The sequence below is a fragment of the Macrosteles quadrilineatus genome, unplaced genomic scaffold, assembly GCF_028750875.1.
Source record: "Macrosteles quadrilineatus isolate MER2022 unplaced genomic scaffold, UCM_ALF_1.0 Scaffold_4__1_contigs__length_99947679, whole genome shotgun sequence".
NCBI lineage: Eukaryota > Metazoa > Arthropoda > Insecta > Hemiptera > Cicadellidae > Macrosteles > Macrosteles quadrilineatus.
This window is the reverse complement of record NW_026542597.1, coordinates 20,815,440-20,829,692: the sequence shown is the minus strand read 5'-3', so window position 1 is coordinate 20,829,692 and position 14,253 is coordinate 20,815,440. Positions and strand designations below refer to the sequence as shown.

The 14,253-nt window shown below is 36.1% G+C and overlaps 1 protein-coding gene across 3 annotated transcripts in view; it reads right to left on the bottom strand.

The window, feature by feature from the left end:
- The window catches only part of LOC128991567 (rho guanine nucleotide exchange factor 17), a 106,245-nt gene that overhangs the window by 72,113 nt on the left and 19,879 nt on the right, over positions 1-14,253 (bottom strand). For all 3 annotated transcript variants that reach the window (XM_054414565.1, XM_054414567.1, XM_054414566.1), the window contains exon 3: positions 2,622-5,196. In XM_054414565.1, the coding sequence (XP_054270540.1) occupies positions 2,622-5,196 (2,575 nt within the window). The remainder of the gene's footprint in view (positions 1-2,621; positions 5,197-14,253) is intronic.

Here is a 14,253-nt window from a genome sequence, read left to right as displayed (position 1 = left end):
TCAACTAAACTCCAGACTGTATAAACACGCCGAGTGTGTAGTGTTCGACGGAGCTAGGCTACTTTCAGTTGGCAAGACTGGCTTCTAGCCTCGAGCGACGTGGTTCAACCACGAGAAGCGCCTCAAACTCCTGGGTAATCCCCGGTTAGCTCCTCCCACTCTGCCCCCTATCCCCACCTAAAAGACGAGCAAGTGGTAAGTCGGTCGGGTCGATTGACGACAAGTTGGTTTCTCGTATATAATAATTTAGTTTTACAGGCCGGTCAACTGGAATGACGATGAAATAACTTGTCGACGTACTGGTTTTCAGTATTTATCTATTTAATTAAAAAAGACGGTCTAGTGGCCAGACGACCAAGTATCTTGTCGGTCTACTGGTAGGCTCCCATAGTAAAATTGATATGCGTATTTCATATGTATTCACCGTATATTGGTATGTTTAATTTACTATGCAATGCTTCATAAAATGTTCGTTCATAAATATTTTGAAGATTCTCATCAAAACTTCGCACTAAAAAGCTAATCATTAAAGGGATTTAACCATTAGCTTTTTGAGGGGTCGAAACTGTGGCCAGCTGACCGTGATTGGGCTTTTAATAAATTACAAAGAGACCCGTGCAAAGTTTTCACATTTTAATAGCGATCGAAACTCAATTTCAAGACAAAACAAATAGTGGTGTATCTTTTTATTTTTCGAAGATTATGTTGGTTTGAGACATTATTAGAATAAAACTACAAAATTACGATACAATTAATTTGTTGTTTTTATATCTACACCATAAAGAGTGATTTGCCTAAATCACGTTACAATGAGAAAATGTAGTCCATTTTAAATCCATGTTCATTAACTACTGCTTTGTCTCTTGTTTACAATCTGACTGTGGTTTAACATTCAACAAAAGAATCAGCTGTTCGATGACATTTAACATTTAAACGGTAATACAAAAGTTAGTTAGCATCTCTGAATCTTTGAACGCAAACTCTAGGAATAAATAAAACTCTACGGGGGCGAAGCACAAAAGTAAATTACCTTTTCGGTTCGTCGATCCGCTAGATCATAAGCTTTAAAATAACACTTCAATCGTGAAAATCTGTTAAGTACAACGGGTGGAAAAGGGATGGATTCTGACTTCAAAACAGCTGATCTTAGTTAGTACCAAAGCTACACTAAACATCTCGCTCAATTATACACTCATCCTACTCATATTTGGGTTAACATACGCACCGTTGAGGCACAGACAATAAAATACTTTCCATTGTCTGTGGTTGAGGCGTCCCCATTTCACTTGGTATAATAAACTCCAATAAATTAATACAAATAAATATATTTTATTTATTAATTTGTATTAATTTATTGGAGTTTATTTTAAGTATCAAGAGAAATACAAAAATATTGTTCCCTGAAGAGCTACGATGAAATATCAAAGCTCTGATTATATTTACAATCGTTAAAGCTTAGTATTAAAAAAACTTCTTAAAAACAACTGTTTAATTTTTTACTCAAATTAAGTAAGCTACTGTTTCAAAACATGTCAGAAGAAAACTTGCTCTTATGAATCATAAAGAATTGGGTCGTCAGATACTAAAAATACCCAATTTACAAGGCGTAAATAGACAATAAAGACCCCAACGTGAATCCTATAGAAGTCGCTTGTCGCCACAAGATAATCATATCAATACTAATGAGTACTTTGTTTTGGATTTAAATATAGTTTTGGATAGTTTTGGAATAAGCTAAACTAATCGTATAAACAATTAATTACAAGTTGGCTGTACAATGTAAATCAAATCGATGCAATACGATCGATACACTTTAGTATGTTAATAGTTTAACCGCCATTTATTAGCAGAGATTTTAGTGTTTAAGACCATAAGAGGTTATGTATACAATGACTCTCATATTTATAATTAATACACATTGAATTTCGGCAATGAAACTGGAAAAAGGAATTCAGCACAAAAAGTTATTTGCGTAACTAGTGTGCGAAGTGGCACTTTGCACTCGCGTTACACATTGTATTTTCATACAGTTACTATAAAGCATAAAAAAAAATAGTCTTTCAATTACTATACAACACATTTAAGGTCGGGTTAAATCGAAGCGTTGAACGAAATGGGAAACACTGCACCAGCTGATCGTAGTCATAGTATCTCCAAGTGTTGCTAACTTATTTTCAAGCGTACACGTAATTACGTCCCTAATAAAACACGCTGTTTTGTGTTGTTTGTTTGGAATACTGGAGTGCGGAAAAAATGAGTGGAGTAAAAATAAAATGACTGCGGCAAAAGTAAGTAAATGCATCAATTAGCTACTTTGCGGTCTATAACCAGTGCAAGGAAGTCCACTTTGTCAGGTAACTGTAGGAAAAATAATAATCTCTACAGTAAATATGTTAAATGACGTAGGTCTATACTTTGATGGATCTACATAAGGTTAATAGTTAAATCTCTAAAAATGTATAGGCGATATGGGTAGGAGTTTATCATAATTATTGCATTAACATAAATGAGATAATCGTCTGGTAATGCTCACCAATGGTATCCTAATTGCACTTATACATTAGGTTGGTTAGACTTTTTAGTGTCAAGTTATGTTTAGTTAAGTAAAATCAAACACTAACCTTCCAAAGATGCAGAGGGATGGGATGATTGAGTGGTGACGGACTCTCCGGGGCGAAGACCCTCTCGGAGCTTCCTTTGAGCAGCTGAGCAAGAAGCTGGGGACTAGGGCGAGGGTGAGCCTTGGTGGCACAGCCCTCCAACTGCGACGGGCTGGAGGTGGTGCGGATATGGACCACGGGGGGAGCTTCAGAAGCGGACGTTGGAGGGTTTGGCGCGGAAAACGGAATGTTCGCACTCACTTTCCGCTTGGGCGTACTCCGGGGGACGGGACTAAGCGGGGAATCTGGGGATGTGTTGCTTCTCTTAAGTTGGGAGTCGTCAACAGCGCGTAGTCGATTGCCAGGAGGTTTCCCTGCCGAGGTGGTTTTAGCTAGGTTCTCCAAGAACTTCAAATCTTCGTTGTATTGAAACTTCGAAAACTTTCTGTTCGCTTCTGGCTTTTTCATCTCCGCCTCCAGCATTTGGCCGTAAGGTCCTCTCAGTGGCCTCTTGGAGTATCTCCTAGTGGCATGTGGACTCCTGGATACGTTAACGGAGCTTCCGAATCTGCTCTCACTGTCAGACTGGTCAGAGGGTCCGAGAATAGACGGAGAAGCTGTCCCATCTCTATCTCTGTTTGGCGTTGTTGGTCGTCTGTCACCGGCGTCACTTTCGTTTTCTGACAAAGAGTCGTTTCTGCCTAGAGGATGGAATCTCTTGGGTGATCCTCTGGTGATGGAATCGTCGTCTCTCTCCTCAGAGCTCTGGCAGACCAGTCGTGGTCTCTCCAGCCATCGTCTGTCAGGGGACCGAGGCCACGCTGGGCGGGTGTTACTGTCGTCTGGACTCTGTGGTTCTTCCTGAGCACTGGAAGGCCACTCACTCGAGGTCCTGTCTCCGTCTGACCAACGTTGCTTCGTGTTTTCGTCGAAACTATCCTCCGGTACGATCGGGGTGATAGTCGCGCACTCGATGAACGACTCATTCGCCACATTTTCTCTATCTGTTTTTGGTGGTATCCTCGGTTTCTCTGGAGTCAAAGATTCTTCATTTTTCGTTTTTCCCGGAACTTCCACCTCCTTCAGATGACTATAGTCGGTGTGGATGCACTTCACCTCTACAGTCGGTGTATTTTCGTCTGGCCATTTCGTCACGTAAGTCTTTATCGAGCTTTGGTTTGATTCTAAATTATTACTACAATCGTCATCTCGATTATTTTCGTCACTAATTCGTTCGTTTGATTTGTACTCTTTTGCATCGGTCAGTTCATATATACTATTTCCTACAACTAAGTCCGGACAGTTTTGATTACCGTCACTACTACAAACTATAATCACCTCTTGATGAACGTGGGTATCGACATTTTTGTTGTTGTCCCTATCACACTGTCTATCTACAGGTTGAGCATTAGTGTTATCAGGTCGCACCGAGGTCACAGACGCCTCGGACTCGCTCGGCGCCACACTATCTGTGTCACTCTCCTCCCTCAACCCCTCCAGCTGTCTCTCGACCACGCCTAAACTCTTCAGACCGTTCCCGTCGATCGAACTGAAGGATATACATTCCTCCGTCGACGATCTCGACCTCGTGAGCGGATGAGTGAGGGATCTCGAGTTCGCGAGTTTCAAGTGTTCGTCCGTTTGATTCGGGAATATCCATTCCGACGATCCCACAGCGGAATCGATGGAAGGGTTCGAACTGTCCGTTACGTCCACTACCGTCGTCGCGGAAGAGGTTAAACTCGCCGAGGAAGGAGACGTTCCAGGTGTTTCCGGAGGTTTCTTTCTCGGCAAAGTAAGACATACACTAGATGTGCCTAAGGTGGGGATTTTCGAACTGACCGAGGGGCTTCGTCCACATCGAATGTACTTCCCATCCACAGGAGAAAAGTCCACTTGAGAAAAGGACGCACTCCGAAACGGTATAGTTCTTTGGATGTACGACCCTACAATAGTCCTCGACTCTGGTTTAGGAAGTTTAAGATTAACACACTCTAAGAACTCATCTTCGGAGGGTTGTTGTGGAGAAGGTGTGACCACCGGTGGCACCGCGGCGGCGGGCGGTGGTGTCGGGACGGGGACACTCGCACTTGTTACTTTAGCACTCACACTCGCGGTCGAAGTTCCCGCCTCGGTTCTGCTGACCGGAGGGCTCTTGAGTTTCTCCGTCAGTTCCCTGAGTCGCTCGGTCTTGTCACTACTACGAGGCTTCTTCTTGTGCGGCGGGTTCCTCTTGCCTCCGCGGGTCCGGTCGCCGCCAAACCGGAACTTGCTGAGGCGGTCCAGGGTGTCCTCCTCGTCGACCAGCCGCCGCGTATCCTCCTGTCCGTCCTTGCAGACTCCCGAGAAACAGCCGGTGAGTGAGGGGGAGGGATCTCGCTGCCGCCACTCCGCCGAGGAGCGGTACACTGGCGCTGGCGGCCAGCCACGGCTAAAGATACCTCGGCTATTATTGGATGGCGGTGGGGGCGGGGTGCGCAGGGGTATCCGGGACCGAGGGCAGCAACAGTCGACGGCGGACTGCGTCACGGAGGCGGCGGCGGCTGGTAGTGGAGACAGGCGCACTCTGACGGCGCCGATGCGAACCACCGGACCCCTGCAACACGACACACACCGTCAACTCACATCTGGACACCGGACACTGGACATTGCTTATGCATTGAATCAGTTAACGCTCAACAGAGTTCCACAGGCGGGGGTGTTTTGGAGGCTATAACCACCCTGTTACAAAGGTTGTTACTGTAAATCATAAATACTACAGCCATCACCTATTATAAGCTACAAATATTATGCAACATCTCCGAAATTAAAACGAGAACACCTCAATATATGTGTAACCATGGAAGGTGTTTGTACCCCCTCCTCCATAGTTGCAAACATTGATATTGAATAACATAAATATTATAAGCCATAGTAAATTTATTCTAAAAGATACTTTCCAAAAATATATCTGGAATAAAAACTATAATACAAAAGTTAAATATTTACTATTTATGTTTGAAAAGAGGCTTAGTTCTAAAATATGTGACTTCAAGAAAATATATTAGTTCAGGGTGCACAGTTAATTTTAATTTATGACCTTCACATAATAGCATACATCGTGAAAAAAATTGTATACCTCAATAAAGGTGTGAACAAAAATAGGTGTTTTGGAGTTGAACACCATCCCCCACCAAAAATGCAAAACTTGCCATGTATTTTGTACAATATAAAAATACTATCAGCTACGAAAATTGTTTTAATTGCTAACCAATTTCTTCGGATAAACGAGGATAAACAACAGTTATTGCAATATTTACAACTATTTTATTTGAATTAATTTGTTTTGATTAATTCAACAAGATCCTCATTTCAACAGATCATGTTCAACGAGAGCAAAAGTTGATAGCAGCAACTCCAAAACAAACTTTCAAATCGGATTCAAATCAAAATAAGATACAGGGTGATTGATATAAGTGTGCCAGCCGTTTTATTCGAAAACTATAAGAGATATCAAAAAAAGTTAAATGGTAAGTTCCTTGAATTTGTTATTTAAAAAATTCTAGTGAAGTCGAAAAAATTATTTTAGCCACTATTTTTCCAATATGGCCGCCAACTTTGATTTTTCTTACGGAACACCCTGTATTTTATGATGTATTCTGGTAGAAAATGTAATTTTAAGACGATTTTATTCTTGTGATTTTTTTCATAAACCTAACCGTTTCAAAGATAATAATGGTTAAAGTTTTGAAATTTCTGCATGAGGTAGAGTTTCGATAAAGGCCTAAGCAAGCATGCCAGCTGTTTTATTCGAAAACCATTCAAAATTTCACAACTCAAACCATTATTATCTTTGAAACGGTTAGGTATATGAAAAAAAATCACAAGAACAAAATCGTCTTAAAATTACATTTTCTACCAGAATACATCATAAAATAAAGGGTGTTAGCTGGTGGCCATATTGGAAAAATGGCAGCTAAAATAATTTTTTTGACTGTACTAGATTTTTTTAAATAAAAAATCCAAGGCACTTACAATTTAACTTTTTTTTATATAACTTATAGTTTTTGAATAAAACGGCTGGAACACTTATATCAATCACCCTGTATATTTTATGTGGGAACTTCTTCTCCATTCGAAACCCCCGTTCACTAAAAGTCTGTTAATAATTAATTAATTTCAGCAAAATATTAACACTGGTTTGATGGGATAAGATAATACACTCTTCCAAATACAGTATTCCAATGTTTCACTATACGTATAAACATGTCGTTATGGTAAACAATTCGAACAAAAAATGTTTGGTTCAAAATATTTTATTTCCCTTTTAACGATGACAAATACAATTAGCTTTCACATTGACTATGCTCATTAAATCATACATGTAGTCTTGTTAGTTGGCTATTAAATTTATTATTCATACGGCATTGTTTGTGACTTTTCCCTTTTAAAAGATTGGATTACACTGTCATACTTAAAATCTAAACAGGGTTACCAAAATTCAAAAACCACAAAAATAAACTTTTTATTACAATAAATATTACGCACTGTAAATATAGTTTTAAGACATTTTCTTCCTACTTTATTAAGAAGTCATCTACGGAAATCGCATTTTACTTTCTGGGGAGCATTCCTATACATTAACATTATGTATAGGGGGCTATACATAGCATGATCGGACTATGGGAATGGGGGTTTATGGGGGGTTTTATGGGGTAAAAATTGGGTTTTCTCATTTATGAATCCAAAAACATAAAATTTCACAATTTCTTTCCAGACCATTTTGTATAGCTTAAAAAAAGAAATAATTTTGTATATTGAAGCGTTGTTGTATGCCTAACGGTTACGGAGATAATTAAAAACATTTAAATTTAAAATTCCTATATAATATTATAGAGAATAAATAAACTGCCGTAGTTTGCTTGTTTATTGATATATTTTAATCAAATTTAGCAATTTCGTTTATTTCATACTAAGCTATCAACATTTTGATAAAAACACGCATCAATACCTTCCATGTAGCAGCAAACCTAGGTACTCATAAAAATTAATGTTATTTAAATAGGAAATAAATCTGACAATTTTCTGGGAATATTTAGTAGAAGTCCAGCCAGGTAAATTGAAATTCGCTTAGTCTGCAGGTTTGCTGAGGCGGGGATATGTTACATAAAGATTGTTTACAACAAATATTTATTTAAATCTGCTCTTAGGTTCTTATTAAATTAAGTAAATTTGATGAAATGTTGACATTAGTTAATCTATGGTTACACTCCAACAAGTGCACTAACATAGACGTACAATTTTAAATTAAACCATATTTTCTCTGCTTCTAATTTTGTTGTCGTTTTTTCACGTACGTTTTAATAGGCTACTAATAAATCAAAATTACTCACTAACGTTTCTTGATCGTGTGTACTTTTCATTTTTGAATTGTAATCATCGAAGCAGTAAAATAATACCCCTACCGCAGCAAACCTGCAGACTACGCGAATCCGCATTATTTTGCTTGGTTGTATTTTCGCTTGAATATTTCCTTAAAAATGTCAGATTTATTTTCTAATACATGATGTTAAACGTTAATCAGTATAGATTTACTGCAACAGGAAAGGCAATAAAGTGTGTTTTTATTAAAATTTCAATAGCTTAGTATAAAATAAATGAATTTACAAAGTTTAATAAAAATAATACATCTATAGACAGGAGAACTACAACATTTTACTTATTCTCCGTAAAAATAACATGATCATTTTAAATTTAAAGTATCTTCAAACACTGTAATATACTAAATTATTTGTTTTTAAGCACTACGAAATTGTTTAGGGAGAAATTTTATGCTTTGATGGTCGAAGATATGAAAAATCAAATGTTACCCCATAAAACCCCGTTCCCATAGTCCGATCATGCTGGTTCGCGAACTCGTTCGGTTGAGTGTAAGTATACACATTTTTACACAATTTCATCAAAATCGGATGATTTTTACTCAACTTATCGTACTAACATATATCTAGGTCTTACCATGGGACATACGGTAATAGCTTATTCCCTAGATGGTAAATTCACTAAACAAATAAACAAACATGATTATAATTTCTATTTGGTTCTGTTGAGTTGTTTATTTACCCAACGCCAGTAGGCCATATGATCAATACCGGTCAATTCCGCGATTATTATGCACAACATGACGTCATGGATTATTCCGAAGGTTTGTCCACTTCCACCCCTCCCCGCCCCTACCAAGTTAATCACTTTGTAATGCCGCGTATTGAAAATAATTCTTGTTTTTATTTTCCTAAGACGCATAGGCTATCTTGTGACGTAGATAAACTGCGTAGCATCTGAAGTGACTACAAAACTGCATGAATTTTGAGGAATGATTTCGTAACATCGAATTTTGTATTGAAGTTGAAATACCATCAGTAAAAACCACATAGAGCACATAATCAATTTTATTTTCGATCTAAAGTAAGTTTATTCAATACCCCCACCGCAGCAAACCTGCAGACTAAGCGAATTTCCATTTACCTGGCTGGATTTCTACTATTCCCAAAAAATTTCAGATTTATTTACTATTAAAATAACATCAATTTTAATGTGTACTTAGGTATGCTGTTACAGTGAACATATTGAGGTGTGTTTTTTTATTGTAATGTTAATAGCTTAGTATTCAATAAACAAGATTTCCAAATTTGGTTAAAATATAACCATAAACAAGCAAACTACAACAGTTTATTTATTCTCCATAAGAATAACATGAGAATTTAAATTTACAATTTATTTGTTTAATCAACTCCGTTACTGTTGGGCATACAACAACGCTTCAATATACAAAATTATTTATTTTTTAATGTCTACAAAGTGGTTTGGGGATAAATTATGATATTTTGTGTTTTTAGGGTTAAAAATGGGAAAAATCAATTTTTACCCCATAAAACCCCCCAAAACCCCGGTCCCATGGTCCGATTATGCTGGTTCGCGAACTCGTTAAAATAAAAGTACTGTAGGTTTACACGTTTGTACCAAATTTAATTAATTTCATTATAAATAAATAAATATATATATATATATTTGAACTGATGTTTTTGGCCTCTGGGAACCTCCAAACGAAAAACTAAATCGGTCCCGGGTCTAGTTCTTACCATGAGACCTACGCTAATAGCTTATTCCATATATTGGAAATTCGCTAAAAATGGTCACACTATAGCTATTTATACTTTATAATTTACGAGGTGTTCGCCCGTCCTACGTACGGGAATTCAGTAGTCAGTTAAAACCGTGTACAATTCAGATCAGCTAGTTTACACATATAAAGACAAAGTTTATTGCAGTTTTAATGTGAAAAATCATCTTGTAAACAAAATGTTGTGTGACCAAAAATGTTTTTATTCCATCATAATATATACCTGATACGGCCTATACGATATGCATTTTAAATCCGATAATTTTACAATAAAACAGCAATTCTGCAATTTTTATGATGTGAAAAGCGTTTAAGTGAGGCAGCCGATTCGCACAGACGCACACTGATCATATGATATAGTATTTTACTATATTCTGTGCCTACAGTCACAGAATAGTAGTATGTTTTCTGTGCTACGGTAGAGAGAGTAATAGTCAATTGAGAAGTGTGTAGACCTAGTCAACGATACTACCTTCCATAGCATACCTGCCTCTTCATTAATTATTATCACCACAAAACAACTACTATACACAATTTCCAGTAGGTCTGAATAGAAACGACCTAAAATAAAACGATAATATCCAATAAAATTCACAGTACACATAATTTAACTTTGGTGTCCTAACATCAAAACTAATCGTCACACCTATCCTCAATTTCACTGCATTAATTGCTAAATAAATAAGTGTAAACAAAGAAAAGTAAAAACAATAACAGTTTGTTTTGAAACAGCTGTTTGGTTCAAATAACATTCATTTGAAAAAAAGACTGGTCACATGTAGCAGGAATATAAAAAGTAAACACGCTAGTAAAGCTAATGACGTAATTGTCAATGTTTATTATCCATACCGTTATCAGTTCTATCCTTGATAATTACCCACCCTCATTGAATAAATGTACATCGTAATTTCCCATATTAGTTAATTTAAACTACAATATATTCATAGTTAAAATAAAAGTTATATTTTCACGTTTGGGGGCGCTAATATAGGCACCCCCAAACGTAACCACAACTGAACACGATTTCATAAAAGGATGGTTTGTCTAATTGCAGTATCCTAGGTCAATGTTGACGTTGTGTTCAATCTATGTCATCCATCCGTTTATCTTTGTATAAAACCCGGCTGAGGTTGTGGTGGTAATTTAAAATCGTGATTCCTGATTATTCTTGATCTTCTTTTTGTGACATAAATATTTCCGGGCCTAATCCAAACAATGTTAAAGCAGACAAACATAATTGTAAACAAAAAGCTACCATGAAGAATTAAAACATGTAAACATTGTTATTTTTCTAATCTTTCCTTGAAAAGTGGAGCAGTAAAATAATTTGCATTTATCCTTTTATATTTAAGACTCGTGTAAGCCTCGATTTGTACTGTGGTTTAATTAATTTTGGTCTAAACTATTTTAAACTGTGGTCTAATTATCTCTACTAATCTTACTTATTTACTATAATCAATGACAAAATAAGAGTAAATAAAATAACCTCATAGTTCTATAGTTTATATTTAACCAGCTGTTAGTTAAAACAAATTATATTGCCCTAAAACAAATCGAAGATTACAAAGATTGCCTTTAAAAATAATATGAACATCCTAGTATTTTACTATGTATAATTAATCTGTCATCCCTTACAGAAGAATTGAACGTATCAATGATTAGCATTACACATAGTATAAATAAGTCAACCCTAAGTATGTCTTTACATTTTTATCCAAATGCTGAATTTGTGACACAAAAGCTGAATGTTTACAGCTGTTATGTTAAACAAATTATTTTATGCCAAAAGCTAGTTTAAAATCTTAGCGTCGGCTGCTAGACTTTTTAAAAATTAAAACACAATTTCTAAAAAACTGGGACCCTAAACTAAAATTATGGCTTCGACATTCCCTAGTTCTCAAAATTATCTTTCTTTCAACACAAAAATCATGAAAATCCGTCGAGTGGTTGATTCAGAATCGTGAAATAAAAAAACACAGTTTCGTTTTAATATTATAGATAGACTATGATGCGCCCTTTTAATTTGGCTTTGCGTAAACTACTATACAAAAGTTATTTACAACAGTGCACTCAATCGGTGGTTCAATTTAACTACCTTTATTTTTTTTTAATACTGGGAACAACTCTAACATGAGAATATATATTATACTCTATACATACCAAGAATACTTACAGAATACAAACATTATTTAACATTGCTTAAACGGAACTGTCTTAACCTGCTATATAGGCAGAGTAACCAACACAAGTAGACTTTTCATCCTATTGTAAATTTTGAAGCTCGTTTTTCGTTTCTAATTCATGTTCGGTGACACTGATCGCTAATGTCGACGAAATTTATTTTCTATTATTTTAGGGTTAATTTCATGATTTGTTCTTTACTGTTTGTTTGTATAAGGGGGCAAATTATTGTTTATTAGTATTTGGTTAATCGAGGTTTTAAATTACTAAAACAAGAAACAAATTTTAAACAAAACACGACCTCTACAGAGCACCGTACAGAACTAACAATAAAATTGGCTTCAGCTGTTCCATAAGGACTGTTCCGACGAAACGGACAAAGATGGCGGCGCTAGCCTAGTCCCGGCGTGTGCAACGCGCTGGTCGTCTGCTATGCTACGAGTCAGTGTTGTTTACATAGGCTTTGTTTAAATGTAAAAATACTTTTGTATAAAAATTACTTAGCTTTTACTGGAAGTACATTGTCGTATTAGTATATTGTTGGAAATGTCTTAAAGTAAATCAATTGTTTTTACCGTAGTAAATCGATTTTTTTATCGTGGGAGAAATTTTTGTTTACAAATATATATCTGTTTAAAAAACATCTTTGTTCACATTATAAATCTGTCATATTGGTGTTATTTTATTTCTTGTGTCACGACAAACACGATGGCATTTTGAACAACATTTTTAGCGTCTTATTAACGATGTTAGCATATGTTTTAAAAATAAACATCAAAATAAAGACTATTGTGAGTAAAAATTTTAAAATGCATGGAACTGTTAACAATAAACCTACCAATAAGCCATAACAATCTCAGAAAGATTGGCTGAGTAGTTTGTTTACAATTAAATTTTAAACTTCAGTGTTAGTGCAGAGTTTCTTAAAAATCGGTACTTTTTAGGATCTTTCAACTATAGAAATCTTTCTGGTAAACGGATTTTTTTTAAATTGTTACCACGTAAAATGTATTTAAACCAGATTATATTTAATTTTTGTCTCAACAAAATCTGATAATTCATTTGAAGAGATATTTAGGCTCAAACTCGAGTGCACATATTTATTTATTTCCCCGACAGTAGTCCCGGCGTGTGCAGCGCGCTAGTCGTCTGCTATGCTTGATGAGAATAGTGTAGATAATGATATTAGTGTAAACGAAAACAATGTAATTGAGGACTTGACGAACAATGAACAAAGTACCTGGACAATGTGTAGGTGTAAATTTGTTTCCAAATAGTACACATTTCTCAGGATATGAAACAATATGGACAAAAACCATTTTTGTTTAGAACCTAATTAAAATTATTGCTCAAAAATATTCCAATGTTAGAGTTCGCTACTACTGTAAAATAAGTAACGAAAGTCTTCACAAAAATAAAATCAGGCAACATCTCAATAAAACTGTAATTTTTCTGGGACAATAAATTGAGTGTAATTTTACAAATATATTTGGGAAGTTTAATTTAACTTACAGAATTATCTTTAGTTTATCTTGGATGATATTGAAAGCTAATTAGTCCTTAAAAAGTTGTGCTAAACGGTTGAAAATTCTACATAGACAATATATTTGAAAATTTCTTTAATATATACAATATTACAGTACAACAGAATAAAACATTAAAACACTGCACGCTAAATGTATAGACGACTGCCCGGCGGCGCGGCGGGCGTGGCGCGGAGCAGCGGCAATGGATCCCTTTTGTACCTGATTTTTTAGAAAACCGAACATGATAAAAATTTTTGGTGAATCGTATAGTTAAATTTGGTTATTTATCCACAACTTTCCCGCTGACGAAATTTCTCTGACCAAAAAATAAAAAAATTCCTCGCAATACAACTTTTTCATGTCTGAATTTGAAAAATTAAACTACATAAGTATTAAACATATTTATAACTCAATTACTATCCTAGCTAATAATTTTATATTAACACCATCGTTTTCCTCAGTATCATATCTACAAGTGTGCAAAATCTCAGAATTTTTTGTCAACTATTAATGTTGTTTATGATCGTGTATTTGTCGCGGGGTTTTTAATGCGAACTGAGCTCGCGGGTCTTGGATTCAGGCTGTATGACGGACCAAGATGGCGGATTTGGCCACACTTTCAGTGCATTTGGTTAAACGCCGTGTCCTCTCTATTATTATTATTATTATTATTATGTGCTCGCTGCTTCAGATCAACAACCCTGACTTGTCCATCTGTGCCAGGATGCAACTGTGTGACACGGGCAAGGGGCCAGGACAAAGGAGGCGATGAAGAGTGGATCAAGACTAG